Source organism: Oryzias latipes, chromosome 6, assembly GCF_002234675.1.
Source record: "Oryzias latipes chromosome 6, ASM223467v1".
NCBI classification, from domain to species: Eukaryota; Metazoa; Chordata; class Actinopteri; order Beloniformes; family Adrianichthyidae; genus Oryzias; species Oryzias latipes.
The window spans coordinates 23,128,342-23,151,751 of record NC_019864.2 but is presented as its reverse complement, the minus strand read 5'-3'; the positions used below and the strand labels follow the sequence as shown (position 1 = coordinate 23,151,751).

The 23,410-nt window shown below is 40.8% G+C and overlaps 1 protein-coding gene across 2 annotated transcripts in view; it reads right to left on the bottom strand.

Annotated features, from left to right (window-relative positions):
• Positions 1 to 23,410, bottom strand: part of ldlrad3 (low density lipoprotein receptor class A domain containing 3) — a 101,979-nt gene that overhangs the window by 54,271 nt on the left and 24,298 nt on the right. For both annotated transcript variants that reach the window (XM_023955938.1, XM_023955937.1), the window contains exon 2: positions 12,607 to 12,753. In XM_023955938.1, coding sequence (XP_023811706.1) covers positions 12,607 to 12,753 — 147 coding nt within the window. The remainder of the gene's footprint in view (positions 1 to 12,606; positions 12,754 to 23,410) is intronic.

The window sequence follows — 23,410 nt, the reverse complement described above, 5'->3', positions numbered from 1 at the left end:
AATGGTACTTTCTATTTTCATGACGTTCTTAGAGGTGGCCGTACGAGTCTCAAAGGGGAACTAACTGCAAGACACACTTAAGATGTCCTATCTATGACCCTCCATGGGCCCGGACAACCCAAAAACCTACAGCACCCATACGATCAACTCCCCAAAAAGGTGCATGTGACTGAGGCTTAACGTATAGGGAAGAAACTGCTATAGTTGTCGTTCGCTGTTTGTTCCTACTAATAAAAATGCCATCACATTAAAGGATACTCTTTTCCTCTATCACATTTTTCCTTTAAGTCCTGCATCGATAAAACTGTGAAGCTTAATAAACCCCCACCCCCATCCTCTCAAAGAAAAAAAAGACAAGCCACTTGTTATAGGGAAAAAAAAAGTTTTAAACATATATATCTCTTATTTTGGTATTGGGCTGGAATTGGCCAGCTCTAAGGTTGGCATTGGGCCATCTCAAATGCCATGGGGCCCACATTTTTTTCTCTACATTACATTGTGGCAGGCTGATTTATGAGTTCTTTCAGGCTGTGGCAATTATGTGTAGCGAGAGCAGAAGCCAAGACATAACAAGAAGAGTCTGGAGCGCCCATCCCATGGATGACACCTAATCCTCAGAGTGCGAGAGGAGGTTGGGACAGAACCAAATCTATGAGTATATAGCCCAGGCTGCATTTGTATATTTGGACAGCCAAGACTCCAATCCAATCCTACTTTGCATGACTCTCATTTTAGAAGACGAAGCACAAGAGTTGTTGGGAAACATACTCAATCTCAAGGTGTTCATTGTTTTTTTGTTTACACGGGGACCTGAATTCCAATTCTAGATTCATTTATTTTGAATTTTTTGGAAATTGATGAAAGTTCCTCTCTTGGCAAGCACATGTGTGCTGAATTTTCTTTTTCCCTCTGCAAGGCTTGAAAGACAGCAGCCTTATTGCTCTGAGATTCCTCAGTCAGTTCCTCTCCATATGAATCCTCATTAATACACATACTGCTGGCTTAAATTCATGTGACTCAATGTTTGGGCTTCAAATTAGCTCAAAAGTCACATGAAGGGCAAAGTCATGAGTGGGAAATAGTGAGTGGGAGCCAGGGATGGTTGGAGGGACAAAGTTGATGTGTTTCACTGAAATGCAAGGGAAACTTAAGCAAGAAACAGAAGATTAATATTATTTGAGGGAGGTGGAAGTGGGGAATTTGATCATTTTACAGAGTATTTTTCATAGCAATCCACTGGTTATCTTGGCTTCCCTGCAACCAGCAGGGGCGCTGCAGTTCAAAGATGCAGCAGAGTTGCCATGGAAACAGAATTTAAGCCACACTGGCAGCTAAACAGCAATAGCGCTAATTGAGAAGAACCAGTTTGGATTCAATGGTTATGAAGTTCAAGGCAAAACTGCTAACAAGTAGGAGCTGCAATCCTCAGCGCTGAGAGAGAATAACCCGAGAGATGTGGACATTGATTGAGGTGGATATGCAGGCCATGAGTGATGTTGAAGGCCAAAGCTTTATTGGAACCATCCTCCAGCATCCCCTCATGAGGAACTGTCTCCAGGCGTTGTGAAAGACAGTTTTCTGTTGTTGAACTGACGGTCACAACTGAGCATGTAGACATGCTCATTTTCCTCAACTAAAGCCATGAAGCTGAATCAACTTCATGTACAGTTGAATTTAGAGTTGGATATGATTATTATATGATCATTCTTAACACAAAAAATAAATAAATAACATATGCATGATATGAATGATCATATTTTTTTCCTGATGATCAATAAACTAAGTTGCTGCTACCCTTTGGGTACTGCTGAGGTATTTTCTTCTTCTCCCTCAATCGTCATGAATGTATCCATTTCCTCCAACCTGTTGTCTGTCTCCACTCAATTTAATTCCTGTGCCTAATTTCCTTCTCTCAGCTCTAAGGCTTTGGAGAAGTTGTTTACAAAAATCAAGCAGAAAGCTGGATGGCCTCCAAACTTATTCCAGCATTCTGCTGAGCAGCACAAATGAAAACGAATGAGCTTCTCAGTCGAGCCGTTTCCTCTAGGTAGGATGATCATGAAGAGGAAAAGGCGGCATGTTGACATTAAAACGAGCGGCCAAGGGACGCACAAACAAAAACAGACACACCCGCTCACATCAGTCAGATGGAAGGTGCGTTCACACCGCTCTCTGCAACGCGTGTTCAAGTGGCACCTTCAGGTGAAAAGTCTATGTTAACGTGCATAAATGTGTGTTTTGGGCTTTCTCATTAAAACTCATGTGTTCTACGACAATTTTTGAGCTATACATACAAAACATGCTGCTACTGAACGTGCATTAAAAGTTAAACCAGGTCAAATTTGACCAATCAGGGACTTGGATTTGGTAGCGACGTATGGAAGGGTTCCCTTTTAATTCACTGACGTGCCAACCGTTTGAAAATTGATTGTAGAGGAGAAATTGATAATTGCAGTTTGTGCCCGGCATGAATTATATGACACTGAAGCCGAAACTGAAGCTTCCCTACCCCGTTGGTTCCTCACTATTGCTCTAATCATAGGGGAATTTAAAGCTATAGAGGTATCTGAAAGTTTATTTTTTATTTTTTTGTTAAGGAGGAGCCGTAGCGACTTAGGGTTGGCTATCCCTCTACCAGTAGGGTGATCCATATTATGCTGTGGAGGAGAAACCCATTTCTTCACGAGGGTGTGCTCCGAACGGTCGAATTTTATGTTTCAATGTAAGTATTGAGTTTTGGTTTTAAAGACATTATAAAGTTATAAAACTAATGCTGTTGTGTATTTTCCAAGCACTGGCAGCTACGCGCTAACGTAGATGACCGGTGTATACTGATGACGTCATCAAGCTGTAGTAATGTCATAAATTGAAAACAGTTTTCTTGCATATTCTTTCGCTTGGAGGGATAAATGTACGGATAGGGTGCAGCCGTAAGTGGAAGGAAGCAATACGAAATTGACTTAAGTCTTTCATATATCGGAAGAGAGCTGTGAAAGAAAAGCCTGGAGAAAGATTCAAGAGATTTGGACCCCCTCATCATTTTTACACCAAGCCTCTTCCAAGTCAAGTGTCCGGTGTGAACACCATGGATTAAGAGCGCAGTCAAGAAGCTGCGTTTAGCGCGTTCCTTCATGTACATCACATAGCCGGTGTGTATGTAGCCATACACAGCATTTTTATCATGAAATACTGCATTTCTTTTTGTCAGTAATCAAACAAAACTAAAAAGAACTAATCTAAAATGTCTGTTTTTTTTACTCAAAATGTTTTGAAACTACATAAAAATAAATCTTTCTATTTTGTAACACAAATGTAAATTAGTGTATCTGACCATCCCCCTTTGTGATATCAGCATCAATATTAAATGCTGGCTCACTGGCTTGTGCTCCCCTTAACACTTCCCCCTTAGTTCTTCAAAGAGCAAAATAACTTGTTCAGCACAGGTAGAGCTCAGTCATGGTAGACATGTATGATTGACAGCAGACTGGAAGAGGGGAGAACCCATGGAGAGCAGGGTGGAGAGAAGACAGGCGGAGAAAGGCTGGAGACAGCTAAGGACTTCAAAGACTTCTCTGACCTTGGAGAGATTTTCTGAAGGGGGGAAAAAATCAATGGGTAAGAGAGTCACGATGTAAGCAAGAAGGGCAATCAAGTCAGCCTGCGGATCAAAATGATCACACATTTTACTGTCTAGGCCTTGGACAAGACAATACTCATCTATAGAAGGTGTTACATGCTAGAGCTTCCTTTATGTGAGGGTAAAAGAATGTAAAAGCCAGTGGTAATTTTGCTAAGCTGTTCCACTTGGATAAAATCCTGTTTGACTTCAAAAAGAAAAAAAAGGATACGCATAAAGTGATAATTGAACAGCTTGGCCTGTGATCTGCCCTAAAATAACTGTGCAGAAACGTTCCGACGAAAGGCGACGACGACGCTAAAACAGTCTCGTTTGAACTGAACCGTCCAACAATGCTTCTCTTAAAATGATCAGACAGCATTTTTGATTCTTTGGAAGATTTGTAAGCGATCGCTTTGAATTAATTCTGACTCTGACTTAAACTATAATAGCATTTGGTAAAAAATACTTAAAAAATATATATGTGGCAGCAAGAGGCTGAGTCAGAGCGAGACACTGGATAAGATCGAATTTGTACTCGCTCCATGATAATAATATAATCCCTTACAGTCCCATTAGACTTTTCTGCTTTCAGTATTTTCTCCAATGTATTTATTTCTAAAAGCAAAAATCCTTCTGTGTTCCAGTTCCAAAAATGAAAAACTCAAAATCTCTTCTTTCTTCTGTGTTCTTGTAGCGTTTTTCTCAATGATGCATTTCTGAGGATTTTTTTATTGAAGTCGTCGTGAGTCAGGAGCAGACAAAAAAATTCAATTGGAAAAAGCTTGGAGCAATGACGTAAGAGCTATAATTGGCTAGCCACACGATAGCTCCCTGATCAACTTACAGACAAATAGATTCATTAACGTCTTTGATTTCCTCGTCTGAGCATCTGGCTCAAAACTGCACAGCTGGAGAGATCCAGTATAGCTCGCCATTCTTGTTGTACTGGTATTGTTAGGTTGGGGTTGTGAGGGGCTGTAAGCTGGCGGGAGAGCTCTGCAGTAACGATCTTGCCCACAACTCAGAGGCAAATTCCTAACAAACTAGAGAAATCTAGAGAAAAGGTGTCCCAGAAAATGACACAATGTTTGGCAAAAAAACAAACAAACTGCACAATAATAATTAAAAAAACAACTGGGAATGCTTTTACCCGAAAATGAAAAGATGATCGGAGTGGGACTTTATAAATGAGCTTCTATATCCGAGGAAAGTATTCAGCTTGACGGCCCATTAGCTGTTCCAGACCTGGCATGAGAAATTCCATCTCAGGCTTGGACCCATCCCCTGGGGTAGTGGTGAGCTGCAGCCACAGCCGCACTTGGGAACCATTTGGTGGTTTAACCCCCTGATCCAACCTTTTAATGTTGAGGGTCAAGCAGGGAAGCTTTGGGTCCCATTTTTAGAGCCCTTGGTATGACCTAAGCGTGGATTTGAACCTACGACCTCCTAGTCTCAGGGAAGACACTCATACACATAGTCACTAAGCTGGTATCCAACGAAAATATAGTACATCAGCAATCAGACCTCAACAGAAAGAAACTAGATGAGAAAGGAAATTTAGTAGTATACAGTGTTCCTGCGTTTATCACGGTTGTTAAGCAAAAATAACCAGCGATAGGTGTAATCTGTGAAGTAGGGTTATATTATTGTATTATGTAAAACCCCGCACTAGTACACACTTTATTCTCTTTTCTCAGACAGACACTAACATTTTCACACTTTTCTTTGCACACTTGCACTGAAGAAAAATGTAAATATCCACAAAAGTGCGAGACCGTGAAAAGTGATACATCAACACTGTAAATTTCCAATTTATTGATCCCTTCTGTGATATCATCTGCTAGGGTGATTGAAATGTAAATTGTGTACATCCATGTGTGTATATATAGGCTAAGGAAGCCAGCAGCATAAAATGACATTCAGATAATTGAGTAAAAACTGGAAACACATGATAAAAAATATTTCAAATCCTCCTCATCTTCAAAAACTTTCTTTTAGGACGGGTTTTCATGTTTAATTCACAGTTCAAAATTTTGTGAAACAATTCTGTGCCAACATAACAAAAAAAAACTGAGAATGGAAGAAGAAGCCACGGCTTCACTGTCATGATTAAAGAAATTCAACGACCAAAATCTGAGCAGAACATTGGGATGTCAACAGTCTCTTGTTAGGGTCCCACGATTCTGCTCTTTGCTTTGTGATCACCACCATTTGGTGAGGGCTCAGCCGTTTAAAGGCATATAAAAGAGTTTGCAGCGAAAAGAGTCCTTTGTTTGCCACAGAGGCTACAGTCCTTTAAGAAGGCCAGCATTGCTTGAAAACAGAACCTTCATTTTTTTTTTTTTACTTTAAAAATGAATTTCTGCAACACCGCTCACCCAGCCCCCCCTCCACTCTTCCCCCGCTAAGAATTTGCTCTCTTGGTTGCTTATGCCTTGCTCAGACAAGGGCGAAAAGGCTAATCCTGGCTCTGAGGCTCACTAAGCTCAGTCAGCTCTCCGCCTTCTCTTTTCTGTCAGCAACTATTTCGTCGAACACTCTCCCAGGCTGGTGCTATGGACACCAGGGAAAAGGACACTACTTTTGACCTCTTTGTGTGAGGAATTCTTCAACACCCAACTCATGAATATCTGCCTGAGGTCCTCTTGAACATGCCACCACATAAGGTCGTCTCTCCCGCTAGGTTGCACTTCTGGACTGGAGGTGGACAGTCACACAAAAGCTCCTGGTCAGAATCGGAGAGCCTGAACCTAACTGCAAACCAACCAGATGAATGTTGGGCTAAGCTTGAAATATCTGTCATACTGGTCTTTGTTTGATATGAAAAGAAGAAGGGCTAGCTATTATCATGGCGTCATCAGTGTCCTTTCATAAATAAGTTCAAGGTTGACGTTAGGAGGCTCTCTTAAGAGCTAATAAAATGATTTACTTTACAAAAAAAAGGCATCTTTTACATCTGTGAGTGTTATTCCTTTTTTAAATCATTACGTTACTTTATGGGATTTTTCTTTGTCACATTTATTCCACATCTGCAATTTCAGTTGAATTTATAAAAAAAGTTAAAATGGAAAATCCTAAAAAAAATTATTTAACACATATTTCCTTTCAATAAGTTTCCTCAACATTTTTCTTTTCTGAGCTCTCCAGTTCCCTACCACACACAGTCCAACAGCATGCTCCATGGATTCATTGATGGTTCTGAATTGTCTCTAGGTGTGAATGTGAGTGTGTATGGTTGTGTGGCATTCCGATGGACACCACCTTCACCACACAGTAGTTAGGATAGGCCCCAGCGGCGATCTCTGGGTTGCTCGGGTCGGGTGCCGGGGCTGGCTTGTGGAGACGGGGCGCCGGTTGGGTAGTGGGTGGCTCATGGGTTCTCGGGGGCCCTGGCCTCGTCCTTGGCTTTTGTCTCGGTATCTGGCGCCTGGTGGCCCCCATGGCTGGGTGGGCGGTCCCCTCCTCCCTACCTCCTGGGCTGCTTGAGTCCCAATGCCGGGGGTGCTCCTGGCCTGGGGGTCTCTCCTCTCCTCCTGGTCTGGCTGGCGAGGATCTGGTTCCCCTTATGAACACACAGTTCAGTTCGGCAGCATGCATGTATCTCCACCCCCACGTGCACACTGCCACACTGCTCCCTGTCTGCTTCATCCCTCCTCCTTACCCACAGTGTATTAATGGACAGATATTTTCCTCTCATCTTCGTGTCAGAATTTCACCTTGATGTAATATTTGTCTTTCCTGCAGATTTGGTATAATTGTTACAGCTTAAAATAATAACTTATTCAAATCAGTACTTGTATCCCCCACTTTCTCACCTCTCTTCCCTTTATTCTCCTTCACCCCCCCCCCCTCATATTCTTCCCCTCTCCCTCCCCACACACACACTAAATGTAACTAATAAATAAAAAATAATACAACAAAAAGAGGTTTATACAAATCTACACCCTGGTTTCTCAAAGTTCTATAACCTCTTTTTGTGATAGTAAAACCTGTCCAACACAAATGGCCTTCAGATCTAAGCTGTTTGCTCAGCAGTTGGATAGAACAAGTAAAAAAAAAAAAAGGATAGGCCCCAGCAACCTGTAACTGTAAAAGAAATAAAGCGGGTTTGGAAGATGAACGTTTGCTAGGCAGCAAGTGTTGCTGCCGAACAATGCCACACAGAGAACGATAGAGTCGCATTTAAGCTGATAATTATCTTCATCTGCAGTTTCATATGACACGTAGTCATTTATTCTTTGTTCAGAAGTCTTTTGTTTTTTCTACAGGGCTTTTCAGTTTATTTTTAAGAAGTCAAAGAGAAAACCTCACAAACAAGATAACAAGTCAACAGAAAGTCTTATGAGACCTGAGAATTTAGACACATAGTGCTATAATATTTCCTTTTCCCAACAAAAATGTCCAACAGTTGGAGTTTTTTATTGTATTATTTTTGTACTTATATTGTTTTAAAGCTGTCAATTATTTTCATTTTTTATTTGTGTGTTACATAAGCCTATAGTCTCTGTAATTGATCACATGTGATAAATATAACCTGTACAAGTAAAATATTACAGAGGACGTGTCAAGGTCAAGAAGCAATGCTCCACCTGACAGTGTTTTCTAGTTTAGGACTGGCACTTCACTGCTGTCTCCTAACTCAGCGACTCTGAATTTGATGCAGCGTTTTTCCTTTATATAAAAACAGTTTTCAGCAAGGTGAAAAAACAATGTTTTTTTCAACTGTTTCTGAAAAGAAAAACGAGAGAAAAAGAATGTGGGGCGAGTCGAAGCTGATACTGAACCGAAAAGTAGCATTTCATCGTGAAGAATCCTCACATGTGAAGCACTTCCCACATTCAGCACAGGCCGCCACTCGTCACTGTTCTCGGAATAAAAGTAAAAAAAACAGTCTGAATATCTATGTGGATTCACGCAATACAAATCTGTGGATGCGCACTGCAAAAACATCAAATTGTGACTTTAAAACCAACCGGCATCAAACACAACACCACGAGCACAGCCTGTGAGCCGGAGCTGCTGCTAGGTGGAGAGCTCTGTGCCACACGGAGAACGATTGTGAAGTCATCCCGCTGCCAAGCAGCACTTCTACATGCGGTGTACGGTTTCTGGAGCGGAAAATGAAAAAAAAAAAAAGACCCAGAAAAAAAGGGTGTTAAAGAGTTAAATACAACCAAGAAATATCAGAGAACAAATCATTTTAGTGGACCTGCTTCAAAGACTACACATCCATTAAAATGCAGCAAAATGTAAACTTCTTTTACAAGCCTCCACCAGCTGGACTATAAAACGTTGCAGGGAATCTTTTAATGCCATCACCCAGGGCTTTTTTATTTATTTTTGTATTTTTTTATGAGGCCAAGCCTCTCTTCTCCAAGCGCAGAGTGAAAAAGGCAGAGGAAAGTATTTACATGAATGAAGTTGACCTCTGTGCTGGAGGGGAGCAGGGTAACAAACAAACAGGAGAGGAGAAGCAGGGAGGTTTGGGGAAAAAAAAAAGTCTAAAAGCCAGCCTTTTTCCTGACGGATAAACATTTCTCATCATCCATGAGCCAGTTCTTGGCAGCCCATCAGACGTGACAGACTGGACCGCATTTGCAATTGCGGCGACCCAGACAAGATTCAGCTGTTACCCTTCTCTTCAAAACCTTTCCCTTTTTAAATCAAAACAGAACAAAAATCAGGACAGTGGAGATAGAGAGGAGTTCAGTTTTGAGGGAAAATCTTCCAGAAAATGTCATCTGTAGTTCATGAGTGGGAGGAACCTGCCCATGAGTAAATATAAATATAAAACACCATATTGCCTTCTGGATTGGACTGATGCTTCCTCATTTGAGCGAGCATGTGTGCTTGTTTGCGTTTAGGCAGAACTTTTTTTTTCCCAGGCTGCAAACAGATTCTAAATTGAACTGAAGTCGCCATGATCAGTGTTGGTCTAAGACGCTTCTTTTTTTCTTTTTTTTTTCTCCCCTCACAGTTTCCAAAAACAAGATAGTCGGTAATGAGACAGCGGGGAGATGTCCCCACATTAGACCTCTACTGCAGGCACCAAGTGAGTACTCCTTCTATCAGAGACATTCACATCAATGCAATCTGCTGGCTGGTCGGCTTAAAGGGAATCTTCCACAGCTGTCTTCTGGGGTGAATGCATGTGATAAAAATAGACCTTGATCACAGGCAAAAATTGCTCCAGAGGGTTTCCTGTGTTGTTGTATCTTAACTAAACGAAAAAAAGGGCATAACTAACAACATTAAGAAGGGTACGGTTATTAGAAAGGACATGTTTTATGACCTAGATACGTTCCCAAGGACTACATTTGTAGAAAACTTGCATGTATTTTCCGCACAATAAGGCAGGTTTAAAAGCGTCAATTTCTTTTCAAAAAACAATCAAAATCTGGAGTGCCTAATATAAGTATTTAAACTGGTTGTGCTTAATGGTGTTAAAGCAGTTTCAAACAAGGTTAAGTGGTGTCGTAAAGATGCCAACATGGCTAACGTGTAGTGATGTTGGACTGTGATTTTTTTTTTTTTTTACATGTTACTAACTAAGCTGGGAGTTAAGGTATTAAGAGTACCGTTTGTGTTAGAAGTATCAGTCTGGTTTTAAGAGTTAAAAACAAGGTTGTTTGTTATTGTATATGTGCTAAAATGGCTATATTGTGGCGATATCGAATTATGTTTTTATTACGTACTAAATGAGGTTGAGCGTTAACGTAGTCAGTTTTAGTTGTATCAGTCTGTGTGTGACAAGTTGCAAACAGGGTTGAGTTTTATTGTATGTTTTTTTTTTCCTCGTTACAAACAAGGCTAGGAGTTCGAGTAGTCAAAGTAACGTTTGTTTTAGTCGTTTCTTTATTACGTGTTGCAAACAATGTTGGGAGTTAGGCTGTTTGTTTACGATTTACTAATTTGGTTGGGAGATAGCATAGTCAAAGTGACGTCTGTTTAAGTGCTATTAGTCTGTTTTTTAAGTGTTGCAAACAAAATTGGGATTCACAAGTATCGTAATTACACTAACATAGCAAACGTGTAGTGTCAAAAACAACTTCTACTCTTTGAATGTAGATAAAGTCTGACCGACAAACAGACTATCTCTGAATCTTTTCTTTTCTTTACTTAATTCGCCTCATATTTCAATGCGCCTTACGTATGACACAAGTTTATAAATAAACCATTTATTGATGGTGCGCCTTGTAATACAGTGTATCCTAAAAGAAAATATGGTAAGTAAAAGATGAAAGGAAATCAAAACAATCCAAATTTCTGTAAGATCTGCTCAGGTTACAAATAGCAGGAAATTAAATATCCCGCAGTGGTCAAGACTGCACCGGCTCCTTAGCAACCACTGTGATGGCAAACACTCCATCTTTCCTTTTTTTTTTTTTCCTCTTGTGAGACACACACACTATGTAACGCAAACACAGAAGGAGAATGGGCTAAGTCAACAAACTGTCATCCCGATGGCAACGCAGACAACCGAGTGTGTGTGTGTGTGGACATTTTCCTAGTAGGGGATGACTAATTATGAATCCATCTGAAGAGACCTGAGAGCTGCAGTCTTCAAATTTCCAGGCATTGTGTTCTACTTAGATAACAACACATCTTGACAGAACGTCAGCTGAAGGCACCGCCATGAATCCTCCTGTTTGCTCCTTATTTTCCTTCCTGTTCTTCCATCATCTGTCTAATGCTGGTTTCTGCAGAGAGTCCAACGAAGTCCGAGGTGCAGCCTGACAACTCGCCGTCTATTTTGGGAAAATAAGGCCCACTTACGCCAGAAGAGATAATGCAGACGTCCAACACAAATGCTCCTCTGACAGCCAAGTCAGAGTGAGTGTGATGCCTGAAGATAAAGGTTATCTTTGGGAGAAAACTGTACATGTAGGGTCAAAAACGAGCAAACATACTGGTTTATCAGTAGATTCTAGAGAAATTATTATTAGATTAATGTCAGTTAGCGGAATTTCCTCAAAAGCTTTTAATACTGCTTTCATCGGCTGTTTCAAAGATCACTAAGTGATTCTAAAAGATGCAGAATAAATCTGAGTAGGAGGGTTATTATTGCAAATTGCAGCAGTGAAGAGTTTGAGGTATATTTAACCAGATTGGCTACAGCGCGGCAAAGTGACTGATGACAGCCGAGTGTAGCTTTCCATGCTGTGAGTGTGCTGATGTGCCCGCGGACAAAACATCGTCCAAAATTGTCTTCCTGAGCCGCCAGTGACAGACAACAACAACCAGAGAAGCAGCGGCTGGAGGGAGGAAGGGAATCAGCGAGGCTGATAGAACAGAAGACAAACGATACGGGATCTTTTCCTTTTCCTGCTCAGAATAAGCCAGGTTAGGAAGAAAAAAAGGCTTTAGGGAAAACGTTTGTAAATTTGTGGTCAAAAACACGTTGCTCTGAGCGAACTCTGAGCTGGAAGCTGGAGAATCATTAGGTGAGATGAATTAAGACCTTCCTGGAGAAAAAACAGGAGGTTAAGACATTTAAATAAGCATTTTTATTGGATGACAGGGGTTTCGATTGAGCGAGGCAGAAGTTCGAAGACAATCTTTATCAACAATTCCATCTTCACAGGCTTAGCTAGTGTGTGTGTGGGGGGGGGGGGGGGGGGGGGGGGGGGTTGACAAAGAGGACCCATGTGATCGGAACCAAATAAAAGTGAGGATGAAAAATGAACAATTATCCATGCACACAAAGGTCATCAGCCAGCGCTTTGATAGTATTCAGCCTGATTCTAAACCAGGGCCAAGGTTGGAAAACAGAAAAGAAAGATGCACTGGAAGGGGGGCTTTAAAGAAACTGGCAGAGAACTGGCCATAATTGCTTTGAGTAAAAAAGCAGATCAAGCAAAACAGTGTTCAGCATGAAGAGTTAAAGCTCTATGAGAGCACAGTGTGACTTCAGATGGGTGCTCTTGTTTAAATACTTTGATTCTAGGGAGCCAAAAAGGACATTTGCTTTTTTAGTTTGAACTTACGACAGCCTTTTTCGTCGCTCTTGTCAGAGCAGTCGGGTAATCCGTCACACTGCCAGCCGCCCGGAACACACTTCCCATCCCCACACATGAAGTTTCCAGGAATGTTGCACTCGGTGGTGAAATTATTCCCAGGAAGCAGCTGGCTCTCTGATTTGCAAACAAACAAAGAAAGAAGCAGAAAGTTCAAAGCTGCTCGACTTACAAGGAAATCCAAAGGTTGAAGACAATTCCTAATAAGACAGATATAAGACATGGATAAAAAGGCCTTTTATGAGAAAGATGCAAAAACAACCCCCTCCCCCTTAGAAAAAAAGAGTTAAAAAAGCTCTATGTATGTAATAGACCCCCAACATGCCCCTGTGGGATGCAAAAAGATACACATTTATATCATAAGCATAAAGGTTGTTATACAAGCAAATACAGAACAGAAACACCCATTTCTGCTCTGAATGGCATCTGTCATATTGTTGACGCAGTGCAGCTGTGGTATAATGTGCTGGAATGTGAAACATGGCCCTTTAGATGCTGTCTGACACCACGCAGTGAGCGCTTCAGCTCATAAACAAAACCGTGTGACATTAATGAGGACTCCTGGCCACGCCAGAGAACACTTTGATGCTGCAGCGCTGAAGTTCGGGGGGCACTTGGTTGGCCACTTCATTAAACTTGAAAGCAGGTTACCGAGGGTGCACCTGCTGTGGAAGGGTTTGGACCTTTCGCTGTTTAATGACAGCTGAGTTTACTCTAAAAAAGACATAGGGTCACTGCACAGCCATTCTGCCTATGGGGGCAAGAAAAGTGCTACAGAATAAGAATAACAATGCAATGGTGGATGGTACTTGGCAGCAATCCATTAACATTTCACCTCAATAATATTTTGAAATCCAACAAGAATACACATCCTCATTCTACAACAGAAGTTTCCGTCTCGCGAGGAAATACAACAAATTTACTGGGTTCTAATCATTCATTTCCATTGTAATCATTTCCATTACAAGCTGTGTGCGTTCTTAAGTGCGCGACACGGCCGCCCGCCGGAATATTTTGTGTTGGGAGGGGGTTTATTACTGTTCTCCTTCACTCGGTAACACCAAACATGAACGCACACTGTTAGATTTCCATGAATATCACTACATGTTTTGTTTGGGAACTATTTTGTGCAGCGCAATGTTACGTGTCAGTATAAACAAAGGCGGAGCCTCCTGCCCCGCCTTCTTCATGGGTGTCAGGCTTCATGGCTACCAGAAAGGTGACAAAGTGTCTGCAGTCTCGTTTATTACTGGGCAATAAATAATATATTACCAGAGAGCACAGGTGAAACTCGCGTGCAGCTCGAGAGCGGTCTGCTGCAGAAGAATCAACACGCGCATCCTCCTACACACGTCTGCGCGCTCCTTCCTTCTACACACGCAGCGCACAGACACACATAGTAATTCTACAACACCTATATAGTTAGTTCATTAGTTTGATAGTTAGTAGTTGGTTGTTACTGTTATTTGTTAATAAAGAATTCTGCATTGTAATTGTATTCATTTGCGATGCGGCTGCCTGGGGAATTTGTGTTTGGTCTGCTGGTTCATCACCGCGGTGATCAAAAATCCCACACCGTCACGGCTCTACATGTGAGACGCAGATGCGCCGCGTATAGATGTTTCATTTTTTAACCCCTCCAAATACTGTGAATTCCATGACCAGTCCAGGGAGTGCTGTTCGTGTGATAAGTACGTGCTGCTTGTGTGCAGCCTGGCTGTTCGAAATGAGATAATCACAGCGTAGTTTGTTTGGACATCCTACAGGTGTCCTACAGGAGACTACTATTGAGTAGAGTAAGGTCCCAAAGGGACCGGTACTACTATCAACTAGAGTGTGGCGTATCGGCATTGAACAACAGCATCATCCGTACATCAAAGGGTATGCAACTTAGATTACTAATACTTCACGATACACTTACTACATGCACAAGTAGCATTTTCAACAACACCTTTGAGCTGGGCGTATAAGGGAAGGACACACACACCTGCATTACACTTGCAATATGGCTGCTTTTCTCTACGACCCTATAGGGGCCAAGACAATAGGATCCCCTCTTTTAGAAAAGCAAATTAGCCACAAGTAAAATCCAAAATGGCGGCCATTTGTAAAGATGCTGTTTATGCACAAAATGCTGTATTTATACTTGAGGGGTGCCCTAATAATACTACCATATGAATATTATATATACATTACATACATTTTAAAATATTCTCATGGCTAACGTGCTTTTCTAAAAGAAGGGATCCTAAGGTACATCCATGCGGAATTTGGTGCTTGCAGCACAAAATACACAAATATTATATTAACTGGCTCCACTGGTGATCTGAAATAACTTATATTCAGTCAATGCACGGAAGACACAGATGACATTGAGAGATCAGGTTTATGTATTTTAAAGAGCTCCACAAAAACATCAGTAAGCATGTCTAGGTTCAGATTATTTCCCAAAAGTACCGCCAATATCTAAATGCTACTTTATGTCATAACTATGAAATTCTGTTTGAAGACAAATATAGATTTCTACTTTTTTTGTTTTTTAATTAAAAAATATTGAATCCAAGTCAAAAAATCAATATTAGGTCAATCAATCATGTAGAGAAGTTACTCCTAAAGATCTTTTTTCTGTCTCTACATCTATAAATGTGCACAAATACACACAGGAACCTTTGACATTTGAGCGCTAATGAAATGCTAACTGAAGCACACACTGTCACTTGTGTCAGCTGATATTTGCGCAGCAGAGTCAGTCTGATCCCAACTAACTGACACATAATAAACTGTTCTTACATCAGCCTCTCTCTGCTGACAGATGCTGAAAACCACCTACAGATCATCTCTCAGAGGCGATGCCACAGTCCTCTCAGGAGTTTTGGAGATGATGTAAAGACCTGCTATATGTTCCGCAATAAAAGTACAATTGGTTTATTTAACTTTTTGTTTTTATAATAGACACTCAAATAGATTCCAGTAAATATATAAAATGTCACAGTATAAACTTGCTGTTCACACTTTCAGTAAACTTTTTTGGTTGAAGAATTTTGAACTTTGCAGTTTGTTGTTTTGGTAAACAAAGTTATATCAGTCTCAAAAGTTCTTGCGGAATGCTGCAGAGAGCAGCTCCTCGGTGGTGTTTGAAATGGATGCTTTTGGGTGTTTTGGAGCGCACAGTTCTGGATGCACTTTAGTTCAGTTCAGTGTTACCTTTCTGAAAAAAGCCAGTCTTATGTTTGCTATTGTATGATAGGGTCAGCTTTGGTTGCATTCAGGGCCTGCTCTGCTTTGGTGTCCAATCAAAATGGAGGGTTTCTACTCCCCGACTTACCTATGATAGGTAGAGCCAAGGAAGGGAACCATTGACAACTTCTAACTTCATCCAAACTAAGATTCTGTCTGTGTGTTGTGTCTCTGGTATTATAAACTGTAACATGTTTTCCGCATTATAGGGTGCACCGAACTATACAATAAGTGAGAGAAAAGTGTCAGTCAGACTTTATTAACCCTTGTGCTATCTTGGGGGGTCAAAATGACCCTAGCCTTACATTGACGTGTTATCCTTACCATGAAAAACGTGGATAAAGGTGAAGAGGATTTCATGTAATCCATGGACATCAGTAAATATCCCAAATCATTGAAGAAAAAAGCTTCAGCGCACTGTCTTGTGGGGTCCAGATGACCCCACTCCCAACGTTAAAGTGCCTAGGATAGCACAAGGGTTACCTGCATTTCCAGTCATTCTAGAACGTGTTTGTAACACACTACATTCATAGATCTACTAAAAACTGTTTTGTTTGAGAAACATTTCTCACATAACAATTGAAACTGAACAAAAGTGGACGTTTCATCAGTCATATTAGGAATCCTTACTTTAAAAAATAACTTTTCAAATTACTTTAAAAGAACATTGATTTATGCTGATTTGACATTTTTAAACTAAAATTAATACTGATGAAACTTTTTTTTTTAAACCCAGCCCTTTCGCATACAGTAAACGTTTGTGTCCATGCGACATTCGAAAACCGAACGGCGGAATTGTAAATTCCCAATAATCACATTTAAGCTTAATCCTAAAACAGGTCTGAAGTGTTCATTCAGACACACAGAGAACCAAAACAACAGAGAGTCATGCAGACTGCATTCAGAGAGCGGGTGGAAAGGGAGGCAGCAGGTTAATAGATATGCTGCTTTGAGGCCACGGAGCTACAGCAAAGGGACTCAGTGTTCTGTGTGCGACGGCGAGTCAGCCAAATGAGTGGAGAAGAGTGAGGGCTGGCAGACACCTCATCTCTTCTAATCTGCCTTTAATATTCCTAATAGCAAACCCTGTTATGAGCCCATCTTTTGGGAAGCTAAACACATCAGGGTCCAATTTATTTATCTTGAATACTTGCTGCAGTTTATTACTAAAATAGGGAACTCTATTACCACATTAACAATTAAAGTTGGTCGAGATAATTACAAAACAGGGACACCATAATCTAGATGCGCTTTGTTTGGCTGCAACCCTTTAAATTGACACAACCATGTCCATAAATAGTGACTTAAACGTCCATCCAGCAAGCTTTGAATTATTTGTTGTAGTGAGCCCGAGGCATCATGCACAGCAACACAACTCTGATGTGAACAGCGGTATGTGCGTGAAGGGAAAGCACAAAAACGATGAGACGGGGATGGCGCCGGACAGCTGCGCATCTCGCCGAAGGAAGTGCAGTCCAATTACAAAGAATGAAACTGAACTGCGTTATTTTTGCCTTCCTGCACAAAAGAAAAAGCCTTGAAATCCTTCCACTGCACTGGTGTCATAGGGTTGTGTTTTCATAGCAAAACCTTCATTTGGAGAGGCGTGGGGCCGAGTGCATTTGAAACCAGCATCCTTGTTCCCAGTTTGTGATGGTTTACTTTCTTCAGCACTTTTCTATATTTTTAATACCTAATAAAATAAGAAAGAAAAGCTCCCAGCATCAACACATGCATGATATTCAAGCATCATATTAAATCCTGTTTTTTTTCTTCACAAACCCACATAATGTCTTCCTGTCAAATCCAGATTGTGCTGCATGACACTCCCTGAACAGACTGCAATCAGCATCAGCATCTACTTGATCAATTTATTAAGCCTTGAGCTCTCCTAAATGATGATTATTATGGTAATGCATGCACACTAAGTCTCCCTTTGTGTGCTTGAAGCGAGAGTGACAGGCTGGCCAGAACTCTCAAGGTTTAACGTGTGCCTTGAGTGATTTGCAAGGAAATAAATTAGAAAAAGGCAGAAGCTGGCAAATACAAAATAAAAGCATTTGTCTTGGTTGTATCTGTGTGGCCAGGGTGACTTTAACACCCTAAGTGATGACGGAATGGACAGGCTTATGATGTGTACATGGGAAAATAGTCTCATAAAATAGTCATGAAAAGGAGAAAATCGTCTCGGCAAATATTGAATTGTCCCGCCAAATGCGCCGAGGTATCAGGGTGAAACCACTTCAGCAAAAATGCTAAACAATTCTCACTGACACTTCCAACTGTTCCTTGACAGTTGTTGCAGTAAATCATTTAAAAAAAGCACCTTTTACCCAGCATGCTCAAGGTGACGCTGCCCTGTCTTACCAATAGAACCATCTCATGGGCTGTGAAAAGAGGTCACTGTCGCAGCTGAAGTGGGCGGAGCTTTCCAAAAACAGCTGTAGCGCCTCTAACTTGACAGCACACTATGACATAATGCAACATTTCCTCTATTTGATCTGCATGGCTGGGAAAAACAGAAACAGGGATAATGGAAACTGATAATGTAACGTTCCTGCAGAGGTGAAGAAAAAGACCAGAGACCCGGACTTAAGCACACTTCTTTATTAGCTTAATTTGTGTTGCTAATTTTACTTAACTAATAAATTAAACTAAAAAGTCATCCACTTCAAAATGTTTTGAATTTTTGATGCCATTTCTTCAAAACACTAAAAAGATGAACTACTGTGCAACCAGAAAAATTAACAGTATTAGCTATATTTCCATTATTGGCGATCGAGGTAAGAAAAAAAAAAAAAAAAAAGAGTAAAGATAGAACCCGCAGCAGTTGAAATCAAATTCAGCAGCAGTTCCTGCACCAAAGTTGGGGGAGTAACCACCTTCAATGCTCTGCAAACATTTCATTGATAGTCTCTTTAAAAAACTACATCAACAGTCAAGAGCAAATTTCCAGATTGTTAGGACTATTTTCATTTCGGATGTCTTTTTTAAACATCTTAAAAACCTAAAAGCACAGATGTTTAGGTGTGCACAGCCATCAAAGTGCAACCTTGACCCTAGCCGCACCTATAAAAAGAAAACAACTTCTAGAGTTGGGGCTTAGTTAAAAAAAAAAAAAAAAAAAAGTAAAGAAATTGTTTTACCAAACCATAACAATAATAATTTATTTTCCTTTAATTTTTTTGGAATTTGTTATGCAAAAGAAGATTCATTTAGTGTGAAAGACATTGTTTTTGTTTTTATAATTGTTCAAATGTGTTTTTAATTGTTCACTCAAACTGTAGTTTACAGATGACTTCTTACCCCAAACCTGGATGAAGGGGGGGTTTTACATCCCACTGTCCTTAGCAGACAAGGAAGGGGGCTGTTTGAACTGAAAACATGGACAAAAGCTTCATTGTACGACACCCCTAATGAACTTTTCAACTTTGTTTCTCTGCTTGGAAGTTGTAACCTCCTACTTGTATTCTCAATAAAAGGATCACGGAGGCAGCGTTCCTTGGAGAAAATGGGATGCCAGTCCTCCGTCACACTTGTTTTTCTCCCTGATGCACAAGAAACTTTGCTTGTTGGTGTGGTCTCTTACTGTGCTTTTCTTTCATTGTCTAGATGAATGAATCTGATAGTTATTTTTTTTTCATGTCAGAAACTGTGATTTTTCTGAACACAAGTTCCACCTTTTGTTCACTTTATATCACTAGTCATGTCAAAGAGGTTTAGCAGAACCAAATGATGTTTGTTTTAAATAATTTTTTTTTAAAAGAATCAACATTGAAGTAAATAAGTACCACTCAATAGACACGCACAATAAATCAACAATTCATTTTGTGTCGCAAAACACAGCGTAAACTGTGATAGTTACTTCTAATGCTTATACTTATGCATAAACAATCTAACGGCAGCTTGAAGTATTGAATAAATCAGATAAAGTCCATTTAACCAGTCAAAAAGAAACCTTTTAAATGCCCGCCTCCTATGGAGACGAGGGTCATTAAGAGTCTAGTTTAAGCGTTGACTTGTTTAGATGGAAATGACGATTCAGTTGTTTTACTCTTTTTTCATATCGTCATCGCAATATTGATCACTAATTTGGCACATAACAGATTTTCCTAATCGTCACCCTTTCAATCCAGATTTACAGTTTAGTGGGAGTGATGCTCAGCTCCATTTCCAATACATTTAGAAACTAATAAAAACAAAAACATTGTATTAAAAAGGAAGAAGCATAAAATAAATAACTAGAGACGAGTCAGTCAATAGGGGTTTCTAATGTTTCAACTGAAACTGTAACATTCATGCAGCGGCCTTTACCAGTTTTCTGGTGAAGTGAATCTAAATAAAAGATGACTGTTATTAGTGCATTTAGTGCTTCACTGCCCTGCTCCTCAGCAGACAGCCGCCCTGCATTGATTAGGCCAGAATTCAAGTTCAATCTTAAGCTGAAAGCAACACAGAAAAAGCCTGGCTGACGGTTTATTGTCACGATGAGGGCAGAGAGGTGAAAATAATAATGAAGAGGAGGCATCACGGTAAAATGCTCAAATAGCAGAACTGTAGGGGAATAAAGAAAAAAGGGTTCCATCCTCGGAAACCTGTCCGCCACCTCCTTCTGCCATGCTGAATAAAAATATGTGGATTGAATAACGTGAAATTCTATCTGAACTTCAAAAACAAAGAAAGGAGCATGCCCAGTCTGATATTGTAGATACAAACATGGACAGCAAGGTCGACTCCTGTTGGAGGATGAGGAAGGAGAGAATCAATACAACCTTGGCCAGGATTTAAAAAAAAAAAAAAAAAAAGTTAGCACCTTCAGGATCAAGGATAGAAACTCTTTTTATTATTTTTTTACACACAACTCCAGCAGGGGTGGCTATACAGGCTGGAGGCTTTGAGGCACAGCAGAGGAGGGGGTAATTTGGCTGTCCCCTTTCACAATCTGTACCACACACAGACACTCGATTTGCAGGAAGCTGTGTGTGGCACCGACAGGAAAAGATTCTCCATCCTGTTCTTTGGCTCACTGAAGCATCCAACATAAACAAGAACAAGTGTAAAGAAGCTGGTCTGCATCAATTAAAGCCCCTCCATGAGGACAGGCATACAAGCAAGGAAGCATAAGCACTGAGCAACAGAGCGAGGCGGGACTTAATGGGGAAAGAGAGCGAAAAGGCCAGTCATGCATGCTAACAGACAGCAAGCCGGAATATTCTACAATCAGCTTTTGTCTATATTTGGGCCATAAAGAGTGAATCTCTCCCGTAAAGCCATTTGTTCTGGGTGGAGGTATCACCGCCGCCATAACCTGCTGCGTGTTAGTGTCACTTGGCAATCAAAGCTAAACGAGCAACTGATGATAAAGTTTAATTAGGCAAGAATCACGCTTAATTTTTTAGCTAATTCAATTTCACCGCAAGCTGAACACAAGTTACACAAAATGTTCACATTTGCACAAACGTTGCACACTTAATCAGTTTTACCTGACGAGAATGGAAAAAAAAAAAAAAAAACTCTTAGCAGGTCGTAAAGCACCGAATGATCAATTATGTCAGAAAAATTGAAAAAAGTATAAATGCTGATGTTAGAATTGGGCACTTTAGTGTTTAAATTGTCATGTTTGTTTTGAGTTGACCTGTCAGTCACACCAGGTTCATGTTCAAAACCTTCTCACCGGTCTTCATTTCTATAAAGTACCTTCAGAGTGGAATATTCAAGTGTCTTGTTTTCAGTTCATTCTTGTAAGGTCATCTCCTTTGTCACCTTTTTGCTTCTCCGTGGGTTTTGTCAGGTTCCAGTTTAGTTTTTAAACAAAGTCTCTGCCACCAAGCTTGTTCTTCTGAATACTGGGTCCTACTTCTCCAGCTCCTGACAGCAGGACCTGATCAGCTTGGACACAACAGGAGAATCATTGCTGCAGTGGTTTTCCCCTCCTAAGTCCACATCATGGCATACCACGCCACGTCAGCCCTTTTTAGCCATTGTGCTATCCTAGGCACTTTAACGTTGGGAGTAGGGTCATCTAGACCCACTAGACAGTGCGCTGAACCTTTTTTCTTCAATGATTTGTGATCTTCACTGGTGTCCATGGATTACATGAAATCTTTCCACCTTAATCCACCTTTGTCATGGAAGGGAGAACACGTCAATGCAAGGGTGGGGTCATCTAAGATAGCACAAGGGTTAAGCCACGCCATCCCACATCCAGCCTGCAGGTTCCTGAGGAAGGTTGCCGGGGCCGCTACTCTTCACATGTCTGCTCCTGAAGAGGGTTGCCGGGGATACTCCTCTTCCATGTTCCCTGTCCCCATGGATGGTCGCCGTTCACCCCCTTGGCCATGTGTCCTGTCCCCAAAGGAGAGTCAATGGGGATGCTCCTCTTCTTGTTTCCTGTCCCTTGGTAGAGTCGACGGGACTGCTCCACTTTGCACCTGTTCCTGAGGATGAGTTCTCCAAGTAAACTCTCAATGCTGCTGGGTTGCAAGAACCTGACCCGTTTTCTAATTTTGTTTTTGTTCTGTTGATCTTCTAGGTTCCCTGGTCCTCCCTAATGCTGTAGTCTGATAGACCATCTGGAATGTGCCCTTTTGGAAAGGGGTACTGTGCCCTTTAGTTTGAAGTTTTGGTGATGTTTTTAGTCATGTTCGGTTTGGAGTTGTCCCCCTGTCAGTCACACCAGATTCCTGTTCATAATCATCACATCTGTCTTCATTTTTATTAATTCCCCTCCGTGTATTTAAGTGTCCTGTCAGGTCATCTACATTGTCAACATTTAGTGTCTTCATGTATATTGGGTCCTACACCCCCAGTTCCTGAAAGCTGAGCATTAAATATAATTTCCCGATCATTTACTACACAGAACGTTTTTTCAGAAGATAGTTTGGACTACATGCAGTGCACAAAGTATAAACTGTAGTCCATCATCCAGTAAACATCCATGGGAGGCTGGAATGTTTAATCAGCTATGTATTATTAAGGACCTAAACACGATTTTGATGTAGTAGTTTAACGATGTTTACTCACTCTGAACGTCGACCTCCATGGCAGGAAGCTGGTTCACTAACCAGCATAAATGTTTACTGATTACTGGTGAAAAATCTCAGGGTAACTGACGCTACATTAAGTCAAAATGCCGTGAGTCTGTAGTAATTACAGTTGTTCATTCATTCAAAATCAGATACAAATATCTGCAAATACGAATAACAACTGTCTTAGAGAAAAACAAATTAGGAAAACATATGTATGGATCCTGCCTGACGGCCGAAATAATGTTCCAGAATTGTCCTTCTTCAGGAGTCACTGGGGCAGAATTATTGCACCTTTCTCATTTCAAAAGAAATGTAAAATATTCACCAACAATTGTGCTGCACTTTCAGTGCAAGACACAAAAACTAACGCTCTGAAAATGCCCCGAAGTAATCAGCAGAAATAGAAGTTTCTGAACCCGGCCATCCCACTCAGTTCAAGGATAAAACCGGATAAACAGATCCTCACCCGAATGAAACAGGCATGAATATATGCTGGGGTCATGAAAGTG